The sequence below is a fragment of the Sinocyclocheilus anshuiensis genome, unplaced genomic scaffold (genome assembly GCF_001515605.1).
Source record: "Sinocyclocheilus anshuiensis isolate Anshui unplaced genomic scaffold, SAMN03320099.WGS_v1.1 scaffold181, whole genome shotgun sequence".
Lineage (NCBI taxonomy): Eukaryota > Metazoa > Chordata > Actinopteri > Cypriniformes > Cyprinidae > Sinocyclocheilus > Sinocyclocheilus anshuiensis.
The window spans coordinates 356,059-375,352 of record NW_015540898.1 but is presented as its reverse complement, the minus strand read 5'-3'; the positions used below and the strand labels follow the sequence as shown (position 1 = coordinate 375,352).

Here is a 19,294-nt window from a genome sequence, read left to right as displayed (position 1 = left end):
ATGATTAAAAAAAATGGAATTAAATGCAATAACAATTTTCTTGGAATTAAACCATTAATAATGGAATTAAACTTGATCAAATGTGTGTTAATTTAAATATTTATACAAGTATACAAATGAATATTTAGTAAGCAAATATGCAAGAGGTGGTTTATGTACAGAATTGTTTGAATAGATCTATTTCTAGATATATAGATGTTTAATCAGTGGTTGTTCTTCTGCACACAGGAGCGTCTCCTGCTGTCCATCTTACCCAAGCACATCGCAGACGAGATGCTTCAGGACATGAAGAAAGAAGCCAGTCAGAAAGAGATGCAGCAGTTCAACACAATGTACATGTATCGGCACGAGAACGTCAGGTCAGTTTGTTACGATTAGGAGCAGCGTTTCAGTAAATGCAGCCAGAGTTTGATGTCGTCATTTGCAGGTTGTTTGAAGTTGACTGTGACTGTGTTTGTGTTGCAGTATTCTGTTTGCAGACATCGTGGGCTTCACACAGCTGTCCTCGTCCTGTAGCGCGCAGGAGCTGGTGAAGCTGCTAAACGAATTGTTCGCCCGCTTCGACAAACTTGCAGCTGTGAGCTATCTGTATTCATATTTTCTTAACACACGTTTAGTCATTTTTACAAGATGAAATTGTTTTTGATGACTAATGATCTTAAGCTATTCATATAGAGTGCAACAGCTGAGTTTAAAGTAAAATCACATTCATTTTCTCTATAGAGAAACTGATTTTTTACTACAGTGGATGGATCAGCATGATTTCAGCTTATTTCAAACAAATATTAAAATCCAAATTAAATCCTAAAGAGATAAAATATGAACGATATATTCAGGTCTCCCTTTTAAAACAAATTAACACTTTTATTCAGCAAGGATGCATTAAATTGATCAAAAGTGACAGTAAAGACATTTAGAATGTTAGAAAAGTTTTCTTTTTCAAATAAATGCTGTTCTTCAGAACTTTTCAACACTGATAATAATCAGAAATGTTTCTCGAGCAGCAAATCAGCATATTAGAATGATTTCTGAAGATCATGTGACACTGAAGACTGCAGTAATGATGCTGAAAATTCAGCTTTGATCACATCAATCAATTATATTCTAACATATATTTAAATTAGTGCTGTCAAATGATTAATCGCGATTAATCGCATACAAAATAAAAGTTTTTGTTTGCATAATATATGTGTGTGTTCTGTGTATATTTATTATGTATATATAAAAACACACACATACAGTATATATTGTGAAAATATTTACATGTATTTACATGTCCATATTTATATTCATATAATTTATATTATAAATAAATATATTTTAATATATAAACATAACATATTTTTCTGAAATATATACATGCATATAAACATAATAAATATACACAGTACACACACATATATTATGTAAACAAAAACGTTTATTTTGGAAGCGATTAATCGCGATTAATCGTTCGACAGCACTAATTTAAATAGAAAACATTTACTTTAAATTGTAATAATATTTCACAAATTTGCTGTATTTACTGTATTTTTAATTGGTGAGCAGACTTATTTCAAAAACATTAAAAAATCTTACCAACCCCAACTTTATAATTTATATGTAATTGTATACATTTTAATTATATTCAATTGTATATATTTGGTTACATAATTCACAGTGCTTCAAGGGATGAGTAGCTTATTCCCTCATACACTGTAAAAAAATATATTTTATTTTGAAGTTGTAAATAAAACAGAGATTATTGAAGTACATTTTATAGTTTAATTCACTGTTGCTTGCCTTTACTTGCAATTTACTAACAATTCCTGAGTGAAAATTGTTTCTACACCAATTATTTGTTTGTTTGTTGGTTTTATTTGCAGAGCATAAAAGGAATTTAGTACACAGTACCTAGGTTTAGCTTTTTTTTTTTTTAAACAGTTTTTCCAAATCAAACATTGTAATGTTGCGATTGATCTTGGATCTGGTTGGTTTGGTTACTTTATAACTTATTTATGTAGAATTGTTCAGTTCCCTTTGAAGAATATGAAAAAAATAAAGTATTTCCGGAACCAAGGCGGCTGAAAAAGTGGACGCACGTTGTTGCTCTCAGTTAATTATTGGTGAAGTCTGAAGCTAACTAAGATGCTCTCCTTTCAGAAATACCACCAGTTGAGGATCAAGATTCTGGGCGACTGCTATTACTGTATTTGTGGCCTTCCAGATTACCGTGATGACCATGCGGCCTGCTCCATCAGGATGGGTTTGGCCATGGTTGAGGCCATTTCGTGAGTGACGCATGCTGAACTGTTCAGGAGGGTTCATGGGAATTAGTGACTGCTTCATGACAATGATTTTTAAATAGCTTGAGCTGGGTGTGCTTGAGCGTGACGAGGTTTGACACATTCATCTGGATTTCAGATACGTTCGAGAGAAGACACAGACGGACGTGGACATGCGTGTCGGGGTGCATTCTGGGACGGTTTTGGGCGGCGTGCTCGGACAGAAGCGCTGGCAGTATGACGTGTGGTCGACTGACGTGACGGTGGCCAACAAGATGGAGGCAGGAGGAATACCAGGGTAAAAACCTGCACATTCACCAGTTGTTTGGTTCTGAATGCTAGGGGAAATTCACTAGACGTTCACTAGCCATATCAAGTGTGAATGCCTTCTGAGAGACATTCAAGACAGACGGCGATCCAAGGAATGTCTTATAAGTGTGAACGCGTCACACATGTAAACTTTACTCCTCCCTAAATGAGCTCCACCTGAGTTCAGGAGCTCTGGAAACATCTGGAGATATGTTTGATTATTAGACTCTTATCTGTCATAATCATTAGTAAGACCCAACTAGAATGAGACCCACCCTTGTGGAAAAAGAAGTGCGCTTAATCATATTAAATGTGCTCTTGTAGTGTACTTCAAATCTTAAAAGTGTATTTAAAAAACACTCTACTTGTAGATAATATAATATTATAATGAAATAAAAGGCCACTTAAGTATACTTAACATTTTCATGATTGTAATTCTTAACACACTTAGCCCTAATAATGCATTTAAAATGTGTATATTATTTTCACATTTCGGGTCATAACTTAATAGTTTTTCAACTAAAACCATATTGTATCTGATCAACATTTTCTAATTAATGAGTGATTGTGAAACAGTTTAAAAGGTTTGAATGTTACCATGTTATTACTGCATTTAATTTTTTTTAATTAAAGCATTTACTGCTTTTTAATTCATTACAATTTAAATTTTTTGACATTTCAAATTACCCATGATGCATACCAGAAAAACTATACTGTATATATATAATTGCATTTCTTTTACTTGCATAAACTCTGAAAAAAGATGAAAAAATAATAATTTTTCATGCTGCAATGGTTCGGCAATACCATACATATGTATGTTTATATAAAAAGGTGCAACATTTTTGTTATATATCTTAAAAAAAAAACAATAGAAAAACTGAAATAATAAAAATAATTATCTAAAAACTAAAAACTGTTGTTTTTTGTTTTTTTTTACTAACATACTAAAGCACATGCAAAGTACTTGATTCTAATTAGTGTGTTATTTGATATTAATTTCAGGTTAATATATTTTAAATGTACTCAATTTCAACTTCATTACAAATGTGTAATTACAATTTAAATACATGACATACAAGTTTCAATAGAAATGTCATTAAAGTATATTTTAGTTTATCATAAATGCTTGTCAGCACATTCAGCAGTAACACTTTAGCCATATTTCAAAGACAATAGAAGTAATTATGAAATTACATATAAAGATGCACTTAACTCCTACGTTTCTAGTGGGTCAGAAAAAGTTCAGCAATGGATCCTGAAGCCGTTTAGTGAATTTGCAGCGTAGTTTTCAACTGCTAAGCAGCAACATTGTCTGCAAGTATTGTGTAATGAGTGAAACAGCTGGTCATGTTTGCCAGTAACGCACTCAGACTGTGTTTGAACTCTGGTAGGCGAGTGCACATCTCCCAGAATACCCTGGAGTGTCTGCATGGAGAGTTTGATGTGGAGCCGGGGAACGGAGGAGACCGCTGCGAGTACCTGAAGGAAAGAGGCATTGAGACGTACTTGGTGGTGGTGCCCAAGGGACCCGTGGGCAAAAGCGGCATCAATGGAGTAGTGAGTGTCATTTCCTGCTACTGTGGTTTCCGTCTCTCTGTGTCTCTCTCATTCTCACGCTCTCGCCGGTGGTTTTCTCCAGAAGCTTTCGGTGACGTCGTCTAATGGGAATTCTCCATTGCTGATCAACACTACGGAGTGCAATGGGAGCGTCCACACGGCCTGTACCACACCGGAGGAGCCGGAGGAGCTGGACACACGCGTAATAACATGATGATCTCACACACTGACATGTGGAGCTTTTCTGAAGCCACTGGAATCTGTTTACTTAAGTTCTTTACTTAATTACAGATTAAAGTGGCAAAGGATTTCGCTTCAGTCCATGAAAAACTTGCATAAATGAACAAAAGTTCTGTCAGTAATAATAATGCTAGGTGAAAATATAATTAACTTCCTTTTAAATATATTAGCGTAAAATAGGTTTTAAATGGTATTTCATTGTAACTTTAATACATATTTCACTTATCTATTTACTTATTTGTGACCCTGGACCACAAAACCAGTCATAAGGGTCAATGTTTTGAAATTGAGATTTATACATAATGTGAAAGCTGAATAAATAAGCTTTCCAGTGATGTATGGTTTGTTAGGATAGGACAATATTTGGCCGAGATACAACTATTTGAAAATCTGGAATCTGAGGGTGCAAAAAAATCTAAATATTGAGAAAATCATCTTTAAAGTTGTCCAAATGAAGTTCTTAGCAATGCATGTTACTAATCAAAAATTAAGTTTTGATATATTTACAGTAGGAAATTTACAAAATATCTTCATGGGACATGATCTTTACTTAATATCCTAATAATTTTTGGCATAAAAGAAAAATCGTTAATTTTGACCCATACAATGTATTTTTGGCTATTGCTACAAATATACCCCAGCGACTTAAGACTGCTTTTGTGCTCCAGGGTCACATTTTTATTAAAGTTACAGTGGAATACCACTTAAAGGGGTCATATGATGTGATTTCAAGTTTTCCTTTCTCTTTGGAGTGTAATAATGATCTTTAAAAAAGCATCATATGACCCCTTTAAAGCCTATTTTAAAATAAGTTAATTTTATTCAGCAAGGATGTATTAAATCGATCAAAAGTGACAATAAAGACTTATATAATTTTGCGAAATATTTCTGTTTCAAATAAATGCTGTTCTTTTGAACTTTCTATTCATCAAAGAATCCTGAAAAATAAAATCTATCATGGTTTCCACAAAAAATATGAAGCAGCTGTTTTCAACATTGATAATAATCAAATCAGCATATTAGAATGATTAGCACGTTGTCGAAATGGAAATAATTGCTTTCTCATTTGGAAAGGTGATTTGTCTATTTTTTTTTTGTTGAAATAATTACAGTTTAAAATTGCAAAGGATTTCGCATTAGTCTCTTAAAAAATGTATACATGAACGAATGTGTTAGTAGTAATAATGTTAAAAAAAATATTATAGCTGCGATGAACATGTTACAACCCGTTTTGCTTCCAAATTCTAGCGCATTTCTTAGCAAATCAGAAAAACGGGGGATTTTATTTTGACTTTTTTCCATATTTCCTTCCTTGTAATTAACTAGTTGCTGACTTGCCTGAACAACTATTTGTCTTATTGGTCTTAAGGAAGCCCTGTATAATTACAGGACTGGTGTGGAAATGGCCCTTTAAATGGTATATTTCAGTATGTTTCTGTATTAGCATGATGACATCAGACAAAAAAAACAACAACAACAAAAGTTTAATTCTTATTGATCTTCAGTGTCAATATTCTTCAGTGTGTGAAGTTTTCACAACAGAGTTTAGTGTGAAGAGATCCATATGGATGTATTGTTTCATTTAACAGAGTTACATTTGTTGAATATTTGTGCCAAATAATTGCAACTATAAAGATCACATATTTTGGACACATTCTTATGAACAGTGAAAGTGTGTGTGTGTTTGGTGGTAGGTGGTGAACCCCTCATTTCCAAACCCTCGGCGTCGGTTGCGCCTGCGTGATCTGGCTGAGAGAGTCATCGATGCTCAGGAGAACGAACAGGAGCTCAATAAACTCCTCAATGAAGCTCTGCTGGAGAGAGAGACCGTACAGGCGTATGTAGAGAACTTATTATAGAACTAATATACTTATTATAAAAAATACACTTAAGCACAAATGTTTTCAGACACTTAATAGGCATTTACAATTAAATGCATTATGGTTTAATTTTATATTAAATGCAGTTAGTTGAACTAATGTTTTTGAGCCATTTAAGTACGACTTAAGTGCATCTTTATATGTAATTTCATAATTCTATTGTCTTTGGAATGTGATTAAAGTGTTACTGCTGAATGTACTGACAAGCATTTATGACAAACTAAAACATACCTTAATGACATTTCTATTGAAACTTGTATTTGAATATATTTGTAATTACACATTTGTAATGATTAAGTTGCAATTTAGTGCATTTAAAATATGTCGACTAACACACTTCAGTTAAAATTATAATCAAGTACTTCATGTGTGCTTTAATATGTTAGCCAATGCATCAAAATAAGTGTACTTTTTAAAAACATGACAAAAGATTATTAAAACATAATGATTTAAAATGAACTTTGGTCACAATTTTTGCCCCAATAAACTCCTAATTTGCTGCTTATTAATAGTTAGTAAGGTACTTGCTAAATTTAGGTATGGTGTAGGGTTAAAAGATCGAAAATATGGTCATGCAGAATAAGGCATTAATATGTGCTTTATAAGTACTAATAACATGCTAGTTAATAGTGAGAACTGTTCCTTAAAATAAAGTGTTACCTGAACTTTAAAGTAAAACTTTTAATTTGGCATGATTACAAAGTGCTCTTTTTGAAAGTGTACTTAAGTGTGTTAAGAATAAGGCATTAATATGTGCTTTATAAGTACTAATAACATGCTAGTTAATAGTAAGAACTGTTCCTTAAAATAAAGTATTACCTGAAATTTAAAGTAAAACTTTTAATTTGGCATGATTACAAAGTGCTCTTTTTGAAAGTGTACTTAAGTGTGTTAAGAATAAGGCATTAATATGTGCTTTATAAGTACTAATAACATGCTAGTTAGTAGTGAGAACTGTTCCTTAAAATAAAGTGTTACCTGAACTTTATTTTAAAACTTTTAATTTGACATGATTACAAAGTGCTCTTTTTGAAAGTGTACTTAAGTGTGTTAAGAATAAGGCATTAATATGTGCTTTATAAGTACTAATAACATGCTAGTTAGTAGTGAGAACTGTTCCTTAAAATAAAGTGTTACCTGAACTTTAAAGTAAAACTTTTAATTTGGCATGATTACAAAATGCTCTTTTTGGAAGTGTACTTAAGTGTGTTAAGAACAAGGCATTAATATGTGCTTTATAAGTACTAATAACATGCTAGTAATACACATGCTAGTTAATAGTGAGAACTGATCCTTAAAATAAAGTGTTACCTGAACTTTAAAGTAAAACTTTTAATTCGACATGATTACAAAGTGCTCTTTTTGAAAGTGGACTTAAGTGTGTTAAGAAACATGACAGTGTCTCTCTTTTTCATGAATATTATATTATCTGCTAGTAGTTTTTTTTTAAATATACTTTTAGGATTTGTAGTGCACTTAAGTCAGCGCACTTCTTTTTCACAGTGGTTGTGTTGAACTCATGGATGTGTGTGTTTCCATGTGCGCTTCAGGCTGAAAGGGAAGCACACTAATCGTCTGTCTCTGCGCTTTACTGATCCGGAGCTGGAGACGCGCTTCTCGGTGGAGAAGGAGAAGCAGAGCGGAGCGGCGTTCAGCTGCTCTTGTGTGGTGCTGCTCTTCACTGCCGTCATGGAGGCTCTCATTGACCCCTGGTCAGTTAACTATTAACACATCACCACACAAACACCATCAGCCTCAGCCCAGCCCGCTATTTTAGCAGCCAAAGGTCAACGGAGGCCAGTCATAATCTATTTACAGTTATTATAGCATCTGTTTGTTGGTCTAAAAATAAGGTCCTGTTGCTATTTGGCGTTTTCCTTTGAAATATCCACCTTCATTCAAAGCTGGGAATCGTACAGGTTTCCCGATTCAGTTAGATTCTGATTTTTATTTGATTTGATTCATCTGTGCAGACCCTTGTGAAAAAGAAGGACCCTTCAGCATACATTCATTAATTAATAGATTTAATAATTTATTTATTCATTTAGATTGATTCAGCAAAATAATTAATATTAAATAATATTTCACAGTTAATTTAGATGTTACCGTTTTTTTCAGTGTGCAAATGCAGTTTTATAGTACAGTTTGAAGTACAGTATAAAATAGAAATCAAACATACTTCTTTTTCACAGGTGTTTCAACAGCATTATGGTAGGAATGGCCATGTTTTTTTTATTGCTGTATTACTTAGTTTTGTAATGTTGTTGTGTCTGTTTTCTTGTGTCATTTTTGCTCTGCACAGGTTGGTTGCAAACTATGTGACTCTGGCCATAGGTGAAGTCTTGCTCCTCATTCTTACTATCTGTTCGCTGGCAGCTATTTTCCCTCGGGTGAGTTACTGTTACAACACCTTCCTCAACCAATCACACGCTTAACGTGTGTCCACTTGGTTTCGTACGTGATGCGAATTTCTTGTTCCACTCAAAAATACAGTAGTACAGTTGTTTCCAGCTTTTGTTTGGTGTCAACTTTAACATGAACTTTAACATGTTTAGTGCTAATATCAGGTCCTTCTTTGCTATGAGATTTCCTGAACATGCACAGTTATGCTTTCCGTTAGTCGTGGATCATGATCCACGCTCTGCTGAGAAATCTTTCCATTTCCAATGCATCAGTCAACTTCTTATGTAATATAAATATAACAAGTCGCATGCATGAAATGTAGTTCCCGAGGCTCTTCCATCTACTGTTGGAACATGCAGCTATATATATGACTCATCCTCATTAGTTAGGTCAACACATTCCCCATTGACTAATAAAGTTCCCAGTATTGATTCCCTCTCAAGCACACACACACAGATTGAGCAAGCGCAGAGATAATGTGTTTCTGAAAGGCGAGACGGTCACACATACAACAGATGAAGGACATATGAGTCCATATGGCTCAACTGAAGAATTTATTGATTTTTAAATGCACGTTGCTGTGGATTAAATCGATTGTTTCCACAAACACTGTACACGCAGCTGAACTGAACACATGCACACTGTGACTAGATCACAGGCCTTTCCTCAACTTTTGCTGTGATTGGATGTTTAAGTAGCTTTTTTTGTATTGTTTTCAAAGGTATTTCCAAAGAGATTGGTGTCGTTCTCCACTTGGATTGATCACACTCGCTGGGCTCGCAACACTTGGGCCATGGCGGCCATCTTCATAGTCACAATGGCTGACATAGTAGATATGGTAAGAAACCAGTGAACGAGGTAGACAAAGTAATAACCCACTTTATAATCATTAACATTTTCATAATTAACTGTAATTTAATTACACAAACTGTAACGGATTACAGTTACATTTATTTTGTAATTAAATTATGTAATGCTGTTACATGTAACTAGTTACTCACCAACACTGATAATAATCAGAAATGTTTCTTGAGCAGCAAATCAGCATATTTGAATGATTTCTGAAGATCATGTGACACTGAAGACTGGAGTAATGATGCTGGAAATTCAGCTTTACATCGCAGCAGTCAATTATATTTTACAATATATTACAAAAGAAAACACTTATTTTAAATCATAATATGTGACCCTGGAGCACAAAAGCAGTCTTAAGTCACTGGGGTATATTTGTAGCAATGGCCAAAAATACATTGTATGGGTCAAAATTATTGATTTTTTTTCTTTTATGCCAAAAATCATTAGGATATTAAGTAAAGATCATGTTCCATGAAGATATTTTGTAAATTTCCTACTGTAAATATATTAAAACTTAATTTTTGATTCGTAATATGCATTGCTAAGAACTTCATTTGGACAACTTTAAAGATGATTTTCTCAATATTTCGATTTTTTTGTACCCTCAGATTCCAGATTTTCAAATAGTTGTATCTCGGCCATATATTGCCCTATCATAACAAACCATGCATCAATGGAAAGCTTATTTCAGCTTTCAGATTATGTATAAAACTCAATTTTGAAAAATTGACCCTTATGACTGGTTTTGTGCTCCAGGGTCACATATCACTTCTCAAAATTGCTGTTTGTACTGTATGTTTGATCAAATAAATATTACTGTGACTTCTTCAAAAACATTTAAAAATCTTACAAACAAAAAATCTTTATTTCACTAGTGAGATTAAATAAATGTACAAACATCATTTTTTTAGCATCTAAAACAACGGAAAAAGCAACACACATCACGTTTAAGATGATGCTTTTGAGACCTGTGCTCCTGTCTCTTCTGTAGTTGAGCTGTCGTCCACCTGAGTCCTCCACAAATGAGGCGACTGCGGTCACTCCGGTCACTCGGGCCGCCAGCGGCTGTTCGGAGAATCCTAAATACTACAGCTACATCGCAGTACTCGCGCTGATCGCCACCACCATGCTGGTGCAGGTCAGTCACATGGTCAAACTCACCCTCATGCTGCTGATCACCGGAGCCACAGGTGTGGTCAACATCTACAGCTGGAGGGACATCTTTGACCTGTACGATCTGACGCGCTTTAAAGAATACAGGTGGGTCAAGCACCAATCACAGTAAGGATTAGCACTATTATACCGTTATCACCCATTAGTACTCTATTATAACGTGAATAACATCTCAAATCAAGCAGTCTGTTTAGCAGATGGGTGTTGCTACTTATTTAAAGCGATAGTTCACCCAAAAATGAAAATTCACCCTCATGTTGTTCCAAACATGCATGAGTTTCTTTCTTCTGCTGAACACAACAGAAGATACTTTGAATACTATTGGTAACCCAACGGTTGGCGGTAGCCATTGACCTGCATAGTATTTTTTTTTCCATGCTTTGGAAGTCAGTGGCTACCGTCAACAGTTGGGTTACGAATATTATTCAAAATGTGTTCAGCAGAAGAAAGAAACTCAGGGTGAGTAAATGATGACAGAAATGTCATTTTTGGGTGAACTGTCCCTTTAAGTGATCGGACTTGTGATTTTCAGTGATTTGCACCTGGTGGATTATAGAATTGTGAAACATCTCTTACTTGCATTGAATTGAGCCTGTTATCTCTAGGTATTAAAATATAGAAAAATGGGGTGTTACTTTTCAAGTCGATTTAATCTTTTTTTTTTTTTTTTTACAGAGTTAATCTTGTGCCCTCCAAATACGCCATGAGTGTGATGATCTTCATCATGATGGTCAGCTTCTACTACTTCTCCCGACATGTGAGATTTACTTTTCTCTCTCTCTCTCTGATCATTTTTAGTTTACTCAAAAATGCAAATTCTGTAACTATTTACTATGACTATCTTTCTTTAGTGAGTCTCAAAAGTAGAATTTTTGAACAATATCCTGGCCACTCTTTCTCATATGATGAAAGTGTGAGGACTGGGACTGTCAAGCTCCAAAATGACATAAAAGCACCTAAAAATGTAATGTTTTATATCCCAAGTCTTCTGAAGTCGTACAAGAGTTTTGTTTCAGGAACAGACCAAAATGTATGTTGTTATTTATGGTAAATTGTCAACTTTCTAGAACCTTTCAAATCAAATGATATATTATATGCATATATTGTATTATATGCATATTATATGCATTCTGTCAGGTTTGATGTCAAAGACATTTGATTAAAAGACATCAATTAATGCAGTTTGCATCAAAGGACATAAACACACTATTTTTGTATTTTTTTTTAACACTTTTTTTAGTTTTTCAGCGAATAATGACTTAAATTTCAGTCTATTCCCCACACAAAGCATTTGGCTATACAGCGATTTGGGATGTAGTGCAATAACTATTTTTATTATACCTTTATTGTGCTTATCTTGTCATTTCAATGCTTGACATGCCCACTTCCCATTTACTGACATTATATTGTAACGGTCAGCTAAGATATTCTTCAAAAATACACTTTATGTATTCCACAGAATGAAAAAATTAATGAATTTGAGCAAAATATTTATTTAAAGTACACTACAGTTCAATAGTTTGGGGTCTGTAAGATGTTTAATGCTTTGAAAGAAGTCTCTTATTCTCACCAAGGCTGCATTTATTTGATCAAAAATACAGAAAAAGTAAAATATTATTTCAATTTAAAATAACTTTTCTGTGTGAATATATTCCTGTCATGACAACTCTCTGAGAGTTTAGCATGGTGATATACATGGCAATTTTAATGTGTTTGGTCTTAGCTAAGTAGATCTTCAATGCTGCTACAGCAGAGCAAGTACAGAGACTTGCTATTGCCAATACATCCACAGACATGCTGCTGTGAGTGTGTAGGAAATACTGATGCATCACATATAACATATATGAAATAACCCCCATATTTAACATATATGAAATTACCCCATAGTAGATCTATACAGGTGGAGCTGGGGAAGGTGGAGGGTTTCTAAAGTGTGCTGCAACTGCTACAGCAAGCACTAGCCGAGTATTTGAATGTTGAGCAGCAAGCTCATTGGCTGCTGATGTGAAAAGAAACCAATCAGCTGCGCCATGTGAATAATGATGTGATTATATCAGATCGAGTTAGAATCGGCCTGCGCCATCTAGAGTTTCATGACAGAACTTTGTATTTTAAAATGTCATTTATTTCTGTGATCAAAGCTGAATTTTCAGCATCATTACTCCAGTCTTCAGTGTCACATGATCCTTCAGAAATCATTCTAATATGCTGATTTGCTGCTCAAGAAACATTTCTGATTATTATCAATGTTGAAAACAGTTGTGCTGCTTCATATTTTTGTGGAAACTGTGATAAATTGTATTGTTCAGGATTCTTAGATTTATAAAAAAGTTCAAAAGAGCAGCATTTATTTGAAATAAAAATCATTATAAATGTCTTCGCTGTCACTTTTGAAAAATCTAATGCATCCTTACTGAATAAAAGCATTAATTTCATATAAAAACAACAACTTTTGAGCGGTAGTGTACATTCTCACCTTTCTTTCTGCTGGCGTGGCTCAGGTGGAGAAGCTGGCACGCACGCTGTTCCTGTGGAAGATTGAAGTGCATGAGCAGAAGGAGAAGGTGTACGAGATGCGGCGCTGGAACGAGGCTCTGGTCACTAATATGCTTCCGGAGCACGTCGCCCGACATTTTCTAGGCTCCAAGAAGAGAGATGAGGTGAGAAATTCCAGCCTGTCAGTGTCCGATTCCATATTTTACACAAATTCCGTCAAACTCAGTTAACTTTCCTATGTCCCAGGAGCTCTACAGCCAGTCCTACGATGAGATTGGAGTCATGTTCGCCTCCATCCCAAACTTCTCTGATTTCTATACGGAGGAAAGCATCAACAACGGCGGGATTGAGTGTCTGAGGTTCCTCAATGAAATCATTTCCGATTTTGATAGCGTAAGTACTAGGAGTATTTCACCCAGTTGTTGCCAATAGAGGTAGAAGCACTCTGTTATTTGTTCACGTTTGTGCTCTTTAGCTTTTAGACGAGCCGCAGTTTCGCTGTATAACTAAGATCAAGACGATTGGCAGCACGTATATGGCAGCATCAGGAGTCACTTCAGACAATAACACTAACGGTTATGCTTGTATGAAGGTAAAGACAGTACATACGAGTCCAATATATCCATCTAGTTCTGATGAAACAGAGGTAAAAGCGATTTTTTTTGTCCTTCCCAACAGAAAGAACAGATTTCAGACCGGGAACGGTGGCAGCACTTGGCAGATCTTGCTGATTTTGCTCTGGCCATGAAAGTCACGTTGATGAACATCAACTACCAGTCCTTCAATAACTTCATGCTCCGCATCGGTTAGTGGCCTGACGTCCAGCTGTGTGTGAATGACACAATGATTACGCTTCATGTTTTTCTGTGTGTTTTCTCCATAGGGTTGAATAAAGGGGGCGTTTTGGCTGGTGTGATCGGGGCCCGTAAACCTCATTTTGACATCTGGGGAAACACTGTGAATGTCGCCAGTCGCATGGAGTCCACAGGGGTGATGGGAAACATCCAGGTGATGCTAGTTAGCTTGACTTTAGCTGAACTACTTTTAAAGGAGCTTACCCAACACTAGAAACAGAGCACTGTAGTGATGATGTATTTTTGTAGGCCAACCCAAAGTTCGCATCACCGTGATTCACCCCACAAAAGGACAATAGGATTTTTGTATTACCAAATAAATAAATAAATAATAAAAAAACTTTATTAATAATGAAATAAAAGGCCAAAAAATGTACTTAAAATAGACACTTTCGTGACTGTTTCTATACTTTAAGGTACATTTTAAATCATTATATTTTAATTATATTTTATTATTTTGATGTGTTGAATAACATGCTTATTTAAAGTTAATATATTTTAAATGCACTAAATTGCAGCTTAATCATTACAAATGGGTAATTGCAAATATATTTAAATACATGAAATACAAGTTTTAATAGAAATGACATTAAAGTATATTTTAGTTTACCATAAATACTTGTCAGTACATTCAGCAGTAACACTTTAACCATATTTCAAAGACAACAGAAGTAATTATAAAATTACATAAAGATTAACTTTTATGAATACATTATTTATGTAATATGTACTCTTTTTGAAAGTATATTATAGTGTACTAAAGCTAAAGTTAGGCTATAAACAAAAATACCATGGTCATATGATTTCAACATCTTCACAAAGCTTCCAAAAACTCTTTCAGTCCTTATTTAAAATCTACAACTTGTAAATCATGAGTTAGAATAGTTAGCAAGAGCGTGATTATAAACACAAGTAGATGAGTTCCCTATCGATACTTCACTCGTACTGCGTCGCTAGACGCTTATGGAAAAACTCCTTTTTCTCAGAGGACTGAAGACTTATTCAATCACGCAGTGTAACTGCACGGCCATTGGTTCGTGCAGTGATTATAAAATGAACCAATGGCTCGGCAGCGGTGCTGCACGAGCCTATGGCAGTGAAGCCCGCCAGAGCCCGCCAGAATGGGCAGGGCCATCTGGCTATATAAGCGGGCATTTCACCATAGGTTCTCAGATCAATTCTCCTTCAGCGACGACGATCTTCCCTTCGCTGACCTTCAGGACTTGAAGACGCTCGCCATAGAAATGCCTCGCTGCGGATAGAAGCTGCCGTCTCTTCTGCGCCCTCTCGCCGCTCCGCCTGCTCTTCGAGCTGCTCAGCGACCAGCACAGATGCCAGTTCGTCCCCTGCTGCCATCCGGCGAGCCTAAAAAAGCAAATTTCTCTCTAGAAGAGCACCGGCGTTGTTTCAAATGCCGCACCGTTATTGCACGTCGTGCACGTGACGGCCACTCAGAGTGCGTTTCCTGCTTGGGTAAGCCCCACGCGGAAGCCACTCTGACCGAGATGGATTGTTCACATTGTGTGAACATGAGTCTCACCCACTCTGCGCGTTCGGATCGCTTTCTTTTTAGAGAACGAATCCACTCCTCGCGCCCTCCCGTTTTCTTCCTCCCAGGAATCTGTGAGGAAAAAACAGCGGGGCAAAGGGACTAAGCGCTTGGCCACGAGCGAGCGAGCTCCGGCTCAGATCCCACCAAGCAGAGAGGATTCTCCCGTTCTCTTTGAGCATGCAGACCAGCGTCCCTCGGCTGATGCGAGCAACGTGGTCTCGTTCGGCCCCATAGAGAACGAGCTGACAGCATGTCTCTAATAGCATCAGACGCGGAGGAGATGTCGGGCTCTATTGCTGACCTCGCCCCTTCATCGTCTGCCGAGCCCAATGACTCTAAGCCAGGGATGGATGCCAAACTTTTCCACATCCTCTCTAAGGCAGTTGAGGAACTGGGATTGGAGTGGTCTATGCCGGAGGAGCCCACTCGTAGCCATCTGGACGAATGGTTCCTGCCGGGGCGCTGCCAGGCCCCTCGTCAGCGAGCCTCTCCATTTTTCCTGGAGGTCTATGACGAGCTTACGAAGTCGTGGCGTGCTCCCTATTTGGCCCGCCTTCGCTCTAACTCTTCTTCTGCTCTCTCCTCAGTGGACGGCGCTGAAGAAAAGGGTTACAAGAGGATGCCTGCTCTCGATGAGGCAGTGGCTGCGCACCTTTGCCCGCCCACTGCCATTGGATGGAAAGCGAAGGTCGCCCACGACTTCTGCCCTCGCTGGACAAGCGTATTCCTCCGCCGGGCAGGCCGCCTCAGCTCTGCACTCCATGGCTGTGCTCCAGGTCTTTCAGGCCAAACTCCTCCAGGCCATGGATGAGTCAGGACCTGATGCCACAGCTTTCACGGAGCTGCGCAGCGCTACAGACCTGGCTCTAAGGGCTACCAAGGCCACAGCGCAGGCCATAGGGAGGTCAATGGCCAATCTAGTGGCTTATGGCTAAACATCACCGAGATTAAGGAGGCTGACAAGGTTCCCTTCCTCGACTCCCCGGTCTCCCCTACGGGGCTGTTTGGACCTGCCGTCGAGGGATTTGCAGAGCGATTCACCGCGGCTCAGAAGTCGTCCCAGGCCATGCGACACTTCTTGCCAAAACGCTCCAGCTCTGCAACGGCCACCAGTCGCCCCAAGCCTGCTCCAGTGCAGCAACCAGCTAAAGCTGCGCCGTCGCCCGCTCAAAAGCCTGAGCCCCAACAGCGCTCCCGCTCGGCCAGACGTTATCCCTTTCCAAAGCGCCAAGGACCCCGGCCCAAGCTGAACTTGGACCCTGCACCCCCGGCGTTGTCCTGATCCGCTGGAAAGGAAGAGGAAGAGGCAAAGTCTCGTAAGTGCCGGACCACCCCTGAAACGCCCTCTGTCGTGCCCTCAAGCACTCCTTCAGTTCTGGGTGCCAGTGGCAGTATGTTTGTTCCAGAAAGTGTTGTGAATCACGGGCCAGTTCTAAATGCGCCCTCACACATATCCGCTGTGATAGCGAGAAGAATAAAAAACAAACATTTTCAAAAAGAGAGTAAAGTTCCTCTTCCAGTTATCATGAGTGTCGAGTCCCCGTACGGCGACTCACCACCCGAATTAATCCAACCCCTTGTCACACAGGCCGAGGCCTGGCGGGCCATCCCCGCAGAGTCTCATTGGGTTCTGGGGATTATAGAACAAGGTTATTCACTTCAATACGCTCGAAGACCCCCCCCGTTTCAACGGCGTGGTCTCCACCCCAGTGCACAGCAGGGACGCTCATGTTCTGCGAGCCGAGGTAAAGAATTTGCTGGCAAAAGGAGCCATAGAAACAGTTCCACCAGCTCAGAGCGAGTGGCTTATCAATACACGGTCCTGCCCTTTGGGCTGTCTCTGGCTCCCCGCCCTCTCCCCTCTGAGACAGATGGGAATCCGTATCCTGAATTACCTCGACGACTGGCTCGTTTTAGCACAGTCAGAGGCCAAGCTAATAGCCCACAGGTCCCTCCTCCTCAGCCACTTAGAGCGACTGGGACTCAGGATCAATTTTGCCAAGAGATCTCTGTCCCCCAGCCAGCGAACTTCGTTCCTAGGGGCAGTTTTTGACTCAGTCCACATGAGGGCGATAGTCACGCCAGAACGTGCACTGGCCATACAGCAGCTCGCGGCTTCCTTCAGAGTTAGAGCCTTCTACCCTCTCAGAAGGTTTCAAAAGATGTTGGGCCTGCTCAGAATGAGACCCCTTCAGTACTGGCTGAAACCTCTAATTCCGCCCCATGCGTGGCGTCATGGACGCATCCGCATCAAGGTGGACCATGCCTGCGTGACGGCTCTGGCCCCCTGGAAGGACCTACAGTGGTTCAAGCAGGAAGCGACTATGGGATTGGTTTACAGAAGAAAAGTTGTCTCGACAGACGCATCCAACACAGGTTGGGAAGCTCTGTGCGACGGCAGGCTGACCTTCGGCTCCTGGACGAATGCGGAAGGCCAGCTACACATCAACTGCCTCGAACTGATGGCAGTATGTCGAGCACTTCAGGCCTTCTTACCAGTCCTGAAGGGACACCACGTGCTAGTCCGATCAAACAGCATGACGCTGGGGTCATATATAAATCGCCAAGGCGGGCTCACCTCGAAACGCCTTTTCGAGATTGTAAAACGCCTCTTGGAATGGGCACATCTCAACCTGCGTTCATTGAGGGCAGCTCATGTACCCGGCGTACTGAACCAAGGAGCAGACATGCTATCTCAGAGCAACGTCTCCTCAGAGGAGTGGATGCTCCACCCACAGACGGTTCAGAAAATCTGGGAGATCTTTGGCAAGGCAGAGGTCGACCTCTTCGCCTCAAAAGACAACTCTCACTGCCAAACTTATTTTTCAAAGAACGAGGACGCGTTGGCCCACGAATGGCCCAACCTCCTCCTGTATGCCTTTCCCCCGATCGCCCTGATCCCCCAGGTAATCAGGCGAGTCAGGGAGCAGAGGCACAGAGTGCTTCTGGTGGCCCCCGCTCTGGAAGAACCATCTCTGGATCTCAGAGCTGTCTCAGCTGCTGACGACAGCTCCGTGGCCCATTTCCCTGAGGCAGGACCTCCTCTCTCAGGCAAACAGAACAATCTGGCACCCCCAGCCCGAGCTGTGGGCACTACGCCTACGGGCTCTCAACGGGAATCAGTAGATCTCCCAGAGAGCGCCCTGAATACTGTCTCACAAGCTAGAGCCCCATCTACGAGACGCCTCTATGCCCTTATGTGGTCCATTTTCTCCGCCTGGTGCGAAACCCGCAGCGAGGACCCAATAACATGTGACATATCGGTGATATTGTCCTACTTCCAAGAGCTGTTGGACAAGGGCCGCTCCCCTTCCACGCTCAAAGTCTATGTGGCAGCTATAGCAGCTTCTCACGCTCCTATAGCCGGACAGTTGGTGGGCCGGAACAACCTTGTTGTCCGTTTCCTGAGGGGATCCAGGAGGCTCCATCCGCCCCGGCCCCTCACGGTCCCTACATGGGATCTACCCACGGTCCTGAGAGCCCTCAAAGGCTCCCCCTTTGAGCCACTCCAGGCTGCGAGCTTTAAAAAACTGTCGCTGAAGACCGCTCTGCTGCTGGCGTTAGCATCGGTTAAGCGAGTAGGTGACTTGCAGGCTCTCTCAATAAGCCCTGTCTGTCTTGAGTTTGGGCCTAACGACTCCAAAGTCGTCCTAAAGCTAAGACATGGGTATGTCCCTAAAGTGCTCTACACGCCGTTTAGAGTCCAGG

The 19,294-nt window shown here is 39.4% G+C and overlaps 1 protein-coding gene across 2 annotated transcripts in view; it reads left to right on the top strand.

Annotated features, from left to right (window-relative positions):
- Positions 1–19,294, top strand: part of LOC107688975 (adenylate cyclase type 3-like) — a 34,675-nt gene that overhangs the window by 12,434 nt on the left and 2,947 nt on the right. The window contains exons 3-19 of one of the 2 annotated variants that reach the window (XM_016486829.1): positions 229–359; positions 466–577; positions 2,143–2,270; positions 2,404–2,562; positions 3,968–4,133; positions 4,219–4,335; positions 6,068–6,210; positions 7,804–7,965; positions 8,556–8,643; positions 9,378–9,494; positions 10,503–10,771; positions 11,360–11,441; positions 13,186–13,344; positions 13,427–13,573; positions 13,656–13,772; positions 13,859–13,985; positions 14,064–14,188. In XM_016486829.1, coding sequence (XP_016342315.1) covers positions 229–359; positions 466–577; positions 2,143–2,270; positions 2,404–2,562; positions 3,968–4,133; positions 4,219–4,335; positions 6,068–6,210; positions 7,804–7,965; positions 8,556–8,643; positions 9,378–9,494; positions 10,503–10,771; positions 11,360–11,441; positions 13,186–13,344; positions 13,427–13,573; positions 13,656–13,772; positions 13,859–13,985; positions 14,064–14,188 — 2,349 coding nt within the window. Of the gene's footprint in view, positions 1–228; positions 360–465; positions 578–2,142; positions 2,271–2,403; positions 2,563–3,967; positions 4,134–4,215; positions 4,336–6,067; positions 6,211–7,803; positions 7,966–8,555; positions 8,644–9,377; positions 9,495–10,502; positions 10,772–11,359; positions 11,442–13,185; positions 13,345–13,426; positions 13,574–13,655; positions 13,773–13,858; positions 13,986–14,063; positions 14,189–19,294 lie in introns of both variants that reach the window. The other variant, XM_016486828.1, reaches the window with a different exon arrangement.